The sequence below is a fragment of the Misgurnus anguillicaudatus genome, chromosome 18, assembly GCF_027580225.2.
Source record: "Misgurnus anguillicaudatus chromosome 18, ASM2758022v2, whole genome shotgun sequence".
NCBI classification, from domain to species: domain Eukaryota; kingdom Metazoa; phylum Chordata; class Actinopteri; order Cypriniformes; family Cobitidae; genus Misgurnus; species Misgurnus anguillicaudatus.
This window is the reverse complement of record NC_073354.2, coordinates 32207928-32222870: the sequence shown is the minus strand read 5'-3', so window position 1 is coordinate 32222870 and position 14943 is coordinate 32207928. Positions and strand designations below refer to the sequence as shown.

General features: G+C 36.0%; 1 protein-coding gene and 1 long non-coding RNA gene across 2 annotated transcripts; one reads left to right on the top strand and one right to left on the bottom strand.

Annotated features, from left to right (window-relative positions):
- Positions 1–476: 476 nt before the first annotated feature.
- On the bottom strand, positions 477–1807 carry LOC129452548 (uncharacterized). The gene is made up of 3 exons (XR_012358458.1): positions 1667–1807; positions 872–911; positions 477–745 (listed from the first exon to the last, which is right to left on the bottom strand). It is a non-coding gene; the product is annotated as an uncharacterized lncRNA (long non-coding RNA).
- Positions 1808–3090: 1283 nt separating this feature from the next.
- Positions 3091–14025, top strand: nus1 (NUS1 dehydrodolichyl diphosphate synthase subunit). Its single transcript, XM_055187159.2, has 5 exons — positions 3091–3622; positions 6045–6176; positions 8887–9039; positions 11325–11424; positions 12892–14025. The coding sequence occupies exons 1-5, from the start codon at positions 3274–3276 to the stop codon at positions 12980–12982; spliced, it is 825 nt and encodes a 274-aa protein (XP_055043134.2). The 5' UTR covers positions 3091–3273; the 3' UTR covers positions 12983–14025.
- Positions 14026–14943: the final 918 nt, after the last annotated feature.

The following is a 14943-nucleotide window of genomic DNA, read 5'->3' as shown; positions in this document are numbered from 1 at the left end:
GACCCATGTGCATTGCCACAGCATGTTACAATTGGTTACAAATACATGGGTTACAAAGCAAGGCAGCTGCACTGTCCACTGCTCCAGGTGTGTGTGCGCGTTTACTACACTGGAATGAGTTAAATAAAGAGGCCACATTTCGAGTGTGTGCTACCATACCTGACAATCACAGCAAAAGTGAATTCTCTCATTTTCTCACTCTCATGTTGTTACAGACCTGTATAAATGTCTTTGTTCTAATGAACACGAAGGAACACATTTATTTTGAGGAATGTTTGCAACCAAACTGTTCATGAGCCCCGTTCACTTCCATAGTATTATATTTCCCCACAATGGAAGTGAATGGGGCTTATGATTGGTTTGGGTACAAACATTCCTCAAAATATCTTCCTTAGAGTTTATCAGAACAAAGACATTTATAAAGGTTTGTAACAACATGATAGGGAGTAAGTGATGAAAATTTTTGGGTGAACTACCCCTTTAAATCTTCCCAGGTGTTTTAATGACCCTTGTGCCAAAAGATGTAACTAAAACATACTACATTTTCTGTACTTCCAACAAGGTTTACACATTTTTATGTCTATGAATCTATATTACTTACTTCTGTCATTTGATCATTGATTGTTCCAAGTCTTGTTGCTAGCTGTCCACCTTTCTGAAGAGTTTCATCAGGTTTTTGGATTGGAGGTCCAGGTGACACGCAGGAACATTCGACAGTAGTGATTCTTTTAAATTCAGCATTTATCTGAAAACAAATTAACCAATCATTGTATATTTGAGTACTGCGAGTCAAAGAATAATAATTGTATATTAGTTACAAAAATAAGATTTAGCTCCTAACAGCAGTAAAACAGTGATAGGAATGACTTACCAATGCTTTTGAGTGTGTAGCGCATGCAAGGATGATGGACCTATAAGAGGAAATATTCAGAGGTGAAATTAACACATAACCTCAAATGATGAAGGTCACACATACACAGAGCAATAATGAAATAAGTATTATATCAGTCATACAAAATTTGGACAAAATTAGATCTTAAAACAACAAGGTTCTCTTCTGAAAACGTCAGCTTTAAGGTGTGTGGCCACTTCAAAGCGATTTTTTTCAGTTAATATAACGTTACCAGACGTCACGCGAGACATTTAAAAAAGCTTTTTCTAATAGAATCAAGTGTTGCTCGTGGCGTAGCGAAGTCACGAATAACTGACGCGGGTCTGATAATCTGATTAAGCAAACAGTTTGTTTAATACGCAATGTCATTATTAATTCAGTCAATTGATATCATCTGGTAAATTACTTACATGGATAACGTTACTCTGGACAGAATAACGTTTGGTTAGCGTTTTATTTGTCCTGAACCGTTTCCATAAAACAGCTGAGTAAAAAGTGCCTCAAAAGTCAACTCAAAGCTGACAGTTTTCAACTCGGATAAAACTACCAAACGTGAAATAACGTTATACAGCTGACATTTTTAAAACGCTGTTTTTCTTTATGAGCCTTACACTTACTGACTGACTGACTGTAACGTTAACTTACTCCACCAACCTCCTCCAAACTAATATTTACTACAAGTCATTGCAATGGCTACATATTGAAAAAAAACTGTCTATCTAGTGAAGATGTATCACGTATAAAGTGAACGTTTAAATAAATAATAGAATTTACTTTAATAACGTGGTGTCCGTCTGAGAGAGTTCTTCTGACTGACTGCTGTGCTGAGTCTTCATTTTGGCGCCCAAAACAAACGATCTTTATTCTTCTTTTATGGCAGTTGACGTCCTTTTCATTGAGCGTTACTGCCACCTTCTGCTCAGGAGGTGCCATTTTGTTTGCAAACTCAATTTTATTGCATTAAGTATTCAATTCAATCAATTTTAATCAATGTGAGAATAATGTGTTCATTTTACATTCAAACAAAACATTTTCATCCTAATCAATTAAATTATGTTTACACATGGAATATAAATATTTTGTGTTGCATATACATGTTTATTTTATTTAAATTCAAAGACCCACCAAGTCCATTTTTTTCAGTGTACCAAAACACACTTGTAGCCAATCAGCAGTAAGATGCGTGTCTACTAAACAACATCTTTGCCTGGGTTGCGTATGTGTGGGGCGGGTCTATTAAAAGAAGGTCCAGATTCTATTGGGGTAGGGGTGTGTTTGTTTAGGTAATTTCAAATGCCAACATTGCCTTTCAGAGATCATGCACCCTGCCTTTAACACTGTTAGCTCATGCACTCTCATAATAAAAGGTACAAATGGGACAGAACCCGTTAAAAAGGTCCCGATACTCTATGTCCCATTTAGATACAGATATGTTTTATTTGGTACCAATATGTACCACTGGGGTACTAATGCACTCTTTAAGTACAATAGAGTACGTTTTGATAGGGTATTTATTACCCCGGTGACAGCTTTTGTACCTTTTTCTATCTAGTATAGTATAGTGCATACACTATAAAAAGTATTAAAAAAGTTTAGGGTCACCAGTGTGAAAAATTCTTGACCTTTAAATATTTGGATTTAAGGTGCATGCTTAAATATCTAAAAATGATTTGCTGACAAACTTCTAATTGTGCACATTATAAAAGAATATTTAAATTTAATTTCATAAAAATATTTTAAATGGAACAAAGAAAAAGCCAAAAATTATTTTAATAAAATAATTAATACATAATATTTTTTACATTATGTCATATTACACATTAACAAATAAATAAATAATAAAAAGTAAAAAACAGACAGGACTCTTATTGAACAGGAAAAAATAAATTCTCCTAAATAAAACCAGGTTAACTAATTTCTCTAACAAACACGTTACTTGTTTGAAGTAAACAAATATATTTCGTATTTAATGATCAACGCATTGAATTTGCATTAATACGATTTACACATTTTACGTCACCGGAGCGGAGGCCAATCACATCCCGCCTTCCCAAATCTGATCCGAGATCAGCCTCTATCTTTATTCCGAACGTACCCCTATGTGTAACCCTCGCGAGACGAAACTCCTGACCGACCCCAGACCAGCACTTACAGCACGAGAGCGCGCTCCATCCGCCGTCCAATCAGAGAGCTCCATGTCACACAGCAGCGGGTTCAGAGTGGAAAGGTGGCAGGAAGAAGAAATGGCAGCCGGCACGCTGTGATGTTGGCAGTGTGGTGTGTTGTCAGTGACCAAAATGACTCATTCTCCGATATCACATCGCTCGTTTATATTTAGCATGAGGAGTTAATTTAATAAACACGTTTGAAGACTGTAAACCATGGCTGTACTGTATGAAATGGCGTGGCGGTTTTTGTACGCGCTGTTGCACCTCCAACGCGCGCTGGTCACCTGGTTCCGCGTTCACATCTGGAGGTGGAAACGGGCTGTGGTGGGTTTATTACTACCCCTCGCGCTCGGGTTTCATCATCAGAAGAAGACCGGACCTGTGGGCAAACGGCATACCCGCCGGGTTCGCTGCGGAGCGGACGCTCGGACTTTAGAGAAGGTTCCTATTCATGTGGGTCTGATAATCACTGAAGATGAGATCCACTACGCTGACGTTGCGAACCTGGTGGTCTGGTGCATGGCTGTGGGCATATCATATGTCAGTGTGTATGATAACCAATGTAAAAGCATTACAAAATTCCATTATGTAGTTAGTTTTGGGTTTATTTCAGTAAGATTTGTTGGCGTTCAGTTGGTTTCCTTTTAACAGTTAGCATCCACCAAGAGATCCGCTGGGACCATTGCAGGTTCAATTAAAATTCCCATAATAACCATTCAATTCATCAAAATGTTTCTGTAATGTTATTTTTATTTGCAGAGAAGGATAGGAATGTTGTGCATTGAATGCAAATGAATGAATGAATGAATGAAATGGAAGTGATTCCAGACAGTCACATGTCCTAAACACTCATGATACATTTGATGTCATGTCAGATGTTTATAAATACATTAATGCATTCGGTTTCCTTTATTCCTCACTTTAAAGACTCCTTGCTTAAAATCCAGCATTTATTTAGAGAAATATGTGTGTAAATGTCTGAAGGTTGTAAGTAAATAATCAAACTAATCCAACTTGTCTCTCCTTTTATACTAGTGAAACCGATGATCTGTCCTATTTCCTAAGTCTTATTCAGCTCTGTGTACTTCACAATAGATGTATCAGAGTGTATACTGTATTGTATTGCTCATCATAACCTTTGACAGATATTTTACAACTGTTTTAGGTGTGGTCTCTTTAACGGAGATCTGATTCTCTATTTAAAGGTGTCTTGGGTTTCTTTGTTCAGGATGTTAACTTTTGTTTACATGTATTATGAGCATTTTGTGAATGACCTAACAATAAGTGTTGTCTATACCGCCATGTTTACTAGTAGGACTATAAGATGAACAACATGAAAGACGTATTTTTTAAATAATTGACGGTTTTATTCAATGTTTAGGCTTCTAAGTTAATTTAATTAGAAATCAAGTTGGGTGAATTAACATATTCTAAATCACAGTTTTTGTTGTTTGCACCATAATACTTAATTCTGTGTAACTAGAACCTGTTGTACACAAGTCAGGGCTCCAGACTAACTTTTTTCACTAGGAGCACAGTGGCCCCCAATTGAACATTTTAGGGGCGCAACCAGAAAATTTAGGGGCACATACCGTAAATCAACATGCCAACCAAATATTCACATTTCTACTAAGTAATACACTGTATTACTAATAAATACTTTGATGATAGATGCAGAAAGTACAATGTGCTGTTTTAAATTCAGTGTCACATCACAAAAAAAAAGGTCAAATTTACTGGTCGGACATGTGCGACTGGATGTAAAATTCAGTGGCACACTCTCAAATTTTGGTGGCAGTCTGGACTGGAGCCCTGCAAGTGTGGACAATTACACTGCTATATGTTTAAAGAAAAATATTTGTTTATTATATTTATTGGTTCTTCCTAACCCCAAATAGCTGGAGGAAATCTTAAATGCAAGCCAAACCAAAGCTCGGGTCTCAGGAGGTAAAGGGTCAATTGAGACATATTTTGATAGTCATCTCAATCTGCTAGTTTACCTAAATTTAGTCTTTTTATGGCAGGGGTTTTGCTTTAGGACCCAAATTGTACTTTTGATGTCAGCTGTCAACACGTGGTATTATTATTGTTTTATTGGTGAGCAAGCGAGCATGTACAATGTTCAACATAAATGCTTCCATTTCATGCATTGTACCGGATTTAGCCAACGGCTTATTTTCATCGGCAGTCCCTTAAAATTAAAATAGCGTGTTTATCATACACATTTATTATAAACAAATGTTATTTATTATTATTACACAGCGCTCTAAAATGCTTGATTCTGATTGGCCAGTCGCAACATTCCAGGGTTTGTTATTTCCAGATAACAACCGCCTGAAACTAATAACACTACACACAGTAACCCAGATGCAGCAAATAATTTTGACAGGTACAGTTTAATATTACACAAATAATACATATAAATAGGTCTTAATTACATGACAGTTTGTGACATTTGAATGTCTTATCTTAAAACTTTTCTTGCCAGCGTTTTTGAAACAGACTCCAACCCATTTTTAGGTAGCTATCCAATAGGGATGCATAACGATTAATCGTGATTAATCTATTGTAGAATAAAAGTTTTTTTTTTTACATCATGTATGTGTGTGAACTGTGAATAATAACCTTGTAGGTAAATACACACACATATATTTAAGAAATGTTTACATGTGTATATACATTTGTATATTTATGTATATTTATAATAAATATGACTACTTAATATATAAATATATATTTTTTCTTACAATTATACATGCATGTGTGCATATTTATATATACATAATTATTATTTACAGTTCACACACATACATGAGGTAAACAAAAACTTTTATTCTGTAATAGATTAATCGTGATTTAATTGTTATGCATCCCTACTATCCAACAGTTTCACCAGTAACCACATTCAGTTGTGTTCTAGTGTTTTCTAAACACTTCTCTTTAGTCTTCTACAACAGTTTTCTCATTGTCACCTTGTTTTCTAGGTGTGTTCAAGAGGAATAACTCCAGACTCATGGAAGAGATCCTGAAACAGCAGCAGGATCTTCTGGGAATGGACAGCTCCAGATATTCAATGGAGTTTCAGAAAAATGGAACGGATAAACATGAGCATCAGGGTGAGGCTTAAAACTTGGGAAATGGGGCAGTTGCTTAATATGTGTGAGTTAGAAGACAAACAGGTTGGATGAGAACATTTCCCCTGATATGAATGCAGTTTTTAGGAGGATTATAATGGCTAGTTGTAATGAAGTTCATTTGTAGTTAAGACTGGCTTATTAACTTACAGCTAGGGATACATGATTATGACAAAAATTATTAATTTAGATTATTCATCTTGATATTGTAATAGTAATTATTATTGTCGATTAATAGATTTTTACGTTGAAGTTTTGAAATGTTTTATAACTTTCTTTGAAGCAGCTGCATGGTAAATTTTAAACATCCAAAACTAAATAATACATAGTAAGTAAGTAACAAATAATTATGGGAGTTATGTTGTTATTAAAAAATCCAAAACGAATGGCTAAAGGATACGCCAACTTATCTATTTTAAAATCACAGATTCACCACTATATATATTTGGGCTTAAACATACTGCAGAAACCCACAGAAATGAGCACAAATGGACAGCTGTATTGACCATTTCAAAAGATGTAAACAACACTGGTCCAGAAGCACTTCCTGTTTCCGTTTTTTAACACTAGATAAACGTTGGGATAAAATAAACCAACAGAACATATAAACCTGAATCAACTGAAGTTAAACAAACATCTTAAAGATAATAATACATGTGAAATAAAAAAATAACTGTCACAAACTGTAACAGGAAGTGTTTCTGGACCAGTGTTGTTTACATCATTTGAACTGGTCTATTTGAGGCTTTTGGCGGTTATGTAATTGTTTCACTCGCAATTGCAATCTCGATTAGTTTTTAATTAATTTTGCATCCCTACTTACAACATGCATGAATAAATTTGTATGATTCTTCATCAGTTTGCATAAGAAAGATTCATTCCTGCTAAAGTCTCTAGAAAATTGGTTTCATTTGTCCAGATTTGCCTTAAGCAGTTCTTCTGTTGAATACCCAGACCATATGAAACCTAAACCACAATGACATGGATAGATACATGAGAAACCTCCTTTACTTATTGTTATATATACAGAGAATGAATACTTAATGCTTTGGAACGTTGACGTGTCCTATGGTGTGAATTGCTATACTCAACATGTAACTGTTTTAAACAGCTAACTTTTAACTTAATAAAAAATACATTAAACATAAATTACTTTACATTAATAAAGTAACTTGAAGGGCCATAAAGAGAGAGAGAGAGAGAAACAGGAAATCATGATTTTCAGCTATAAGACTCTTTTTATATAAAATATTATATTGTTGTGCCCTTTATCATCTTGCGATCCAACAATGTGTATAAATTATTTCAAAAAGCTGAAAAAATAAGGACTTTGAACAAATATACATGCAATTATACAATCACCCCAATGCATTTGAGACATCATTGCTGTTTTTTATGCAATTATAACTATAACTGACATATTCAAAGGGTCAGTTTACACAAAAATGAACATTGTGTCTTGGATTGCGTAGATATGCATAGAAAAAGTGGATAGCTTTCAAAAATCTGCTTATTATAGAAAACTGTTTTCATGCATTAACATTTAAATTAATAAACAGGCTATGCAAAAAATATACTATAACATATATACTATAACATATACTTGAGAGATTTTTTTTCTCAAAAATAATTTTAAAAATTTCAAATTTATATTTTTTATGTTCTATCATGAGAAAATACTTTCTCTCAAAACTTTTTTTTAGTCTCAAATATTATTATTTTTTGTAATTGGTATGAAAACTTTTTCTCTCAAATATTCTTTTTTTTTCTCATGAAATGCTTCTTTGCTATCGGTGTGATGACTTTTTCTTTCAAGTAGCTTTATTTCTCTCAGATCATTTAATTTATCGCAAGTAATAAAGACGCATATCTCGCTCCATATGTTTTAGTCAACAAGACACTGATTAATATGACATAGCATTGGATTTGGTATTTTACACACCCAACTTAGAAACTGAAAAAAAAACATATGCACTTGTTCATCAATAACTCTCTGGAAAAACATTATACATTTCCAATAATTTGCAAGGGGATTGACTTTTGGCAGCGTGAAAAAAATACCGGAAAACGAAAACGCTCAACCTTGTGCAACAATGTAAACAGTCAATGTTACAACTAACCCCGCTTTAGTTTTTGCCCCTTGCACCCCTATATAATAGTCGATCAAAAAGCCTGTGGGAAATCTGTTTTAAGCTTTACTGTGTTGAATCTGTAAATATAACATGAGCTTTTATTTTCGCAGTTTCCCTGCCAAATGCTTCAGTCAAGAGCAGCTTTTATGCGTTACTTTGCATGCAAAGCGAAATAAGGGTAATAAGCAGAAAACTATTGCTGATCGTTTTTTTGGCATGCAGTGTTTATGGGCTTTTCCCAATTAAAGAAAACCATTTTGCGCATTTACATGATGCCACATATTGAGTGCGTTTACATGCAGAGTCTTGCGCCAATTATGCTTAATAAACTGATGTTTATTCACTCCCAATCCTGGAGAGCCGGTGTCCTGCAGAGTTTAGCTCCAACCTTAATCAAACACACCTACCTGTGATCTTCTAGTGATCATGACGACATTGATTAGCTTGCTCAGGTGTGTTTGATTAAGGTTGGAGCTAAACTCTGCAGGGCACCGGCTCTCCAGGGATGGGAGTGAAGAACACTGACCTAACCTCTCCCAATGTCATCTTTTCTCTTATAGTGTTATTTTGTCAGTCAGCGGTAAAGGTCTTATCACCAGATGATGGGCAGCTCAGTATCGTCCAGGCAGCCCAGCAGCTCTGTAAAGCCGTCGAGCAGAAGGAGAAGACATCCAAAGACATTGATGTCGCTATGCTTGACTCATTACTCAGAGGTGAGGTTACAGCGCACCCGTCTGTATGCTGAACCATCAGCACTAGCTGTTAAATACAAAGATTAATCCCCAATATCATCATTTGTTTCCAGTTAAATTTTGTCAACATTTAGATCAGGGGTGTCAAACTCATTTTAGGCTGAGGGCCGGATGGTAAATAACGCCATGATGTGAGGGCCGGCTATTTTTTTTAAACTTTAGTGTGCTGATAATTGTGTTAATATTAACTAAACAAACCAATTAATTCGTTTGTTCAGCAAGAAAACTAGAGAAACACACAGCTCTGTGAAAAGTAAATTTCATAAGGTCACACTCATACTGTACATATTATACACACAAATTTACATCTGTACAAAATCCACTGGCCTTAGGTTGAAAAGCCTTAATTTAACTTCTTTTGCATTATTCCTTAATGCCAACATTATTTATAAATCATTCACTTTTCTTTGGAATATATTTGTAATGAGAACAGTCATTTAGAAAATGAAAATGCTAGATGGGGCAGTCCCCCAAACCAAAAAGGGCACTAAGGGGGTTGGTACTATTATTATGGTTTTAATAAAATATTATGATGTGTTATATTACTAGCATGTGATTATAATGGGAAATATAATAACAAGAATTAAAGTGTGACAATCTGCTAAATATTCAATATGATTTTCCTGCTGGCTTGATGGAGCTTTGAATCCATGTTTGCAATGTTGAACTGCCTTTAGCAGCCTCTCTTTCCGTTCTCTGTCGTTATTTTGTGAAGGCATTGGTGTTTTTTGTATTTTTTGTTTACAAAGTGTGCCAACAACAGCAAATTTAGTGTTTATATTAACTTAGATCTGATCGGGAACATTAATTCGATTAGACATGTATTGTAACGTTAATAAGAATGTGGCTATTTTGTTGTTGTTTGCTTGCTAGCACTTGTTAGCACTTTTAAAACACCGACAGCAAATCATTACCGGAAGAAATACATAAATAAACTTCCACATTACTAATTCTGTTGTTTAACAACTGATTTAATGTAATTAATCTACCTGTTAATGCAACGAACTTCGGAAACCGTCGTCTTCGCTCTCCAGGCAGAGAGTGGACACAGAGATGCTGCGGAGCGGTCAGGAAAACACGAAGTGGATCACCGGAATAAGTGGATCTTTAGCGGAGCAGTAACAATACAACAGCAAGATTTTTGGGCACCGTGTTTATAGTCTATGTTCCGCGTTTTGCTGCTTTCCGCAAGTCTCTCATATTAAAAACGAACTAGACACCCGCCTGAAAGGGTTTTTAAAATATGTATTTTATATTTAATAAATCATCATGCGGGCCGGATTGGACACCTTTGTGGGCCGTATGTGGCCCGCCGGCCGTATGTTTGACACCCCTGATTTAGATGAATGCTAATGCTAATACAATCTTTATCTCCATACCGAAATTGCTGATTAATCTTTTATTAGTTGTTCATATAACTTTAAGAATATATTGTACACCAAGTTTATAAAAATGTAGCTTAAATGTGTGACATTAAAGGATTAGTCAATTTTCTTAAAATAAAGGTCCAGATGGTTTGCTCACCACCGTGTCATCCAGAATGTCCTTTAATGGACCCCAACACTTATTAGTTTTAATCCAGTTTAAAATTGCAGTTTCAAAGGACTCTAAACGATCCCAAATGAGGCATAAGGGTCTTATCTAGCGAAATGATTGTCATTTTTGGCAAGAAAAATAGAAAATATGCACTTTTAAAACACAACTTCTCGTCTTCCTCCGGTCCTGTGACGCGCCAGTGTGGCCTCATGTAATTGCGTAATGCCGTGGAAAGGTCATGTGTTACATATATGAAACGCACATTTGCCAATTATTTTTTATTTTTCTTGCCAAAAATGACAATCGTTTCGCTAGATAAGACCCTTATGCCTCGTTTGGGATCGCTTGTAGTCTTTTAAAACTGCAATTTTAAACTGCATTAAAACTGTTAAGTGTTGGGGTCCATTAAAGTCTATTAAAATGAGAAAAATCCTGGAATGTTTTCCTCAAAAAACAATTTCTTCTCGACTAAACACAGAAAGACATCAACATTTTGGATGACATGGTGGTGAGTAAATTATCTGGATTTTTTTAAAGAAAATTGACTAATCCTTTAATACACTGTGCTCATAAACGTCTGTTTCGTATGAAGACCTCGAAATGGTATTCCTTACATCACGACTTAACAACCGTATATATTGTAGTCGTCAGCATTTTACTTTTGGAGCTGTTTTTTATTTCACTTATGCCTTTTGTTTTTGCCCACATAGAGTCACACACCAGACCTGACCCAGACCTGGTGCTGAAGTTTGGCCCTGTTGAAAGTACACTTGGCTTTCTGCCTTGGCACATCAGACTAACAGAGATTATGTAAGTATGTTTATGTGTGAATGTATTTGAGTAAGCATTTGTTATTATGTTTTTTTTACAGAATGCAGAAGTCTTACAGCCTAAAATGTATTTTTTATTGAAACTTTTACTAATGATATTAATTATGTTTAAACTGTAAAGCAAATGTATGCATGTCTATTAGTGGACTTGAACTACACTGTACCCTCTAGTCAATAAATACCATGGTATATAAACAAGGCAGTAATTTCTTTTACCATGGTCATTGATCATTTAACTATGCTGCTACCATAGCACAGATCTTAAAGGGACACTCCACTTTTTTTGAAAATATGCTCATTTTGATATTATGATAATGATATTATACAGCCCCCGAAAATAGTCCCCTTGGTTACTTTCAATAGCAGGGGACTGTTTTCGGCACTGTGTAATATCATTGCGCCTGCTGCAGCCATGTTACGGCAGCAAAGTCTTTGATTATTACGCCAGAATGAGAGTATAGTTTCAAGCCATATCTGCCTAGAAAATCACAACTTTAATTTTCTGTCGTACTAAGTACACGATGTAACTACAGAAGAGTCAAGTTATAAATAGGAAAATATCGAAACTCTTTGGTTATTTTTAATGCTAAGCTATGCTAAAAGTGGTACTGCCAGACATGAAGATCGAAATGTTTAACTTTCAAAAAAAAGTGTCCATTTAAGACTTACTTTTTACTACAAGTTGTGCCCTGTGGGTAACTGTATGTGACAAACTGAATTGAATGTGTGCTTGGAAAATTACCACACTTTTGTTAAGGAGAGAGGTGCACAAAGTGCTCAGCTCATCTTCCTGGACAGAGAAAACACTTAAATCTTGTAGTGAGATTATCAGCACAGATTAACAGCTAAACCTCTCTGCACTTGCTTGCTCTCTTATCTTTGTAAGTAGGCATTGCTTGTGTGTTAACCTATTTGAGAATGCAACATATTAAAGTGATAGAGAGGGTCTTTAAAGCATTTCGGTGTGGCCTTGTTTGTATAAAACATGAATAATATTGCTACTGTAAATGCTTTTGAATTGTATACTGTAAATCTGATGCTGGCACCCCATCAAGCTTAATAAAAAAGGTTTTTTACACTGCTGATAAATTTTGAACATCCACTAGGTGGCAGTGTGTCACTGCCGTATTATGGAGCTTTACAAAAAAGACAAATAAAAACAGAAAAAGGGAAGCTATTAAATATGTTCCCCACATAAATAGATTATAATCATAGAAGAAAAAAAATTATATGCACCACACACACCTACAAAATTATAATGGCGATGTCTTCAAGATTGTAGTCTGACCATTACGAGAATTTACAAAATGCAAACTAATGTTAGCTGTTTCCCAGTTCACAAGCCAACAGCGCTGTATACATTCTTGTTGTTTACATTCCTCTCCATCATGTCCTGTTGATTGTATTATTATTTATTTAAAAATTTTTTATCTCTTGCCCTCTGCAGCTCCTTACCGTCCCACATAGACGTCTCTTACGACGACCTGCTTGGTGCTCTCCAACGCTTTTCGACGTGTGAGCAGCGCTTGGGCAAGTGAGGAACTGTCGGAAGCAGAAAACGAATAGAAAGAGAAAGAAAGGGGTGGAGGGGATCCGTCCTTTTCATCATGTTTACAATACAAGCACTGGAGCCCCAGCGTCAGCAACCAACTGCTGCTGCTCATCCCCGCCCGGATCATCTCCGCTTTTCTCCGCGAGGCCTGCCATACATCTGTGTGTGTGTGTGTGTGATTGTAGCTGTATGTTTGTGTATGTGTGTAAGCCTCCCACGTGTAATAACCGCACACGAGCGGTACGTCTGCTCGTCTAAAGGACCTGAACGCCACCCTATACATCACGCCAACCAGCAAGCCGGTTGCAACGCAGAGCTCCGTTTAGCCTGAGGAACGTTGTTAGTCATATGGTGTAAATTTGCCATCACTTTTTTTAATTTACCGTAGTACTGGACACATGCTGGACTCTTTCGAACCACGCCCGTGCACTGAACTTTATGACGGTGGTGCATTTGTACATCTTGCATAACGTGAGACTGGCGTTTGTCGAGAGCCCATGGAGGGAAGCACGCTTTGTTGAACTTGCAAAAAGTGAACTACAGTCTTGCAACTGCTTTCTGATCGTGGCAACAAATAAGATTTTTCTTCTACGTGCAGAATCCATTACGGCTTTACTGAAGTGGAATTGTTTAAATTTGTGTTTATTTGTAGTTGTTGTTTGGATGTGCCACAAATGACACTAATGAGCATCAAACCCTGAAATTTTACCAAAAGCATTAAATTGATTGTTCTGCATTGCATTGCCCCCCAAAGCTGATGCTGTTTGCTTGTTTTTATTTGACTTTTATTTTTCATCGTAAACATTTTTCCATTCTGACATTTTTATTAATGGCTAATCAATGTCTTTATTGATCAGAGAAGTATCATATTAACATGCTGTGAGATTCGTAATGGCATAGGCATTGCATTATTCTGCACATCACAACGCTTCTTTGAAGAAGTCTTAAATGTATAATTCATGGGTTACTGTTGGCAGGGTTGGTTTAGTGTCCGGCGTGCATGTACAATAAACGTTACTGAAACCTGGAGTAGTTTGTGTGTTTATGCATAAATCAAAAAGGGGAGTATTTTTCCTTGCTGCTTCCTTCTCAAACGTACTGTGTTTATTTGTGTGGTCGATGTTTTTTAATCACTGTCACTAATTAGATCTTTGAGCATCTGCATTCATTCAATATGTTGCTGCTTACAGTATATGCAAATTATAGTACAGATCTCAGTTAAAGGTGCAGTGTGTACATTTTAGCAGCATCTAGTGGTGAGATTGTGAATTGCAACCAACGGCTTAGTCCACTGCTCACCTCTTGCTTTTGAAATGCATAGAGAAGCTACGGTAGCCTGCACCAAAAAACATGTCATCGTCGGAGACAACTTAGTAAAGAAGTTTGTCCGTTAAGGGCTTCTGTAGAAACATGGTGTCACAAAATGGCGACTTCCACGTAAAGGGACCCTCTGTGTATGTAGATAAAAACGTCTCATTCTAAGGTAATAAAAACATAACGGGTCATTATAAAAAGGTCTTTATACACCCCTGATAATATAGTTTTGTATATTATTTGGCATTACTGTTAAGAGATCCTTCTAATAATTACGCACTGCACCTTTAAGCTACAGGTCCTCCCCTATATTGAAAGCTGTTATAATACACATCATAATGTAGTGTTATTGTACGGTATTTTAATATTTATTAAAAATGTTACGGAGTTGTGGAAAATTCGGGAGAGGTAACCAAAGTTACATACATTCTCAGGGGTGCGTTTCCCAAAAGCATCGTTGCTAACCTGTTAGCAACTTAGTTGGTTGGCAATGGGAAATTGCATTGCAACGAACAAAGTTGCTAATTTAGTTAGCAACGATGCTTTTCGGAAACGCACCCCAGAACTATTTACCAAAAGTACCAAAACTGCAGTTTGTTGAGCTACAAGTTTTTATCTCCTGTGTTGGTATCA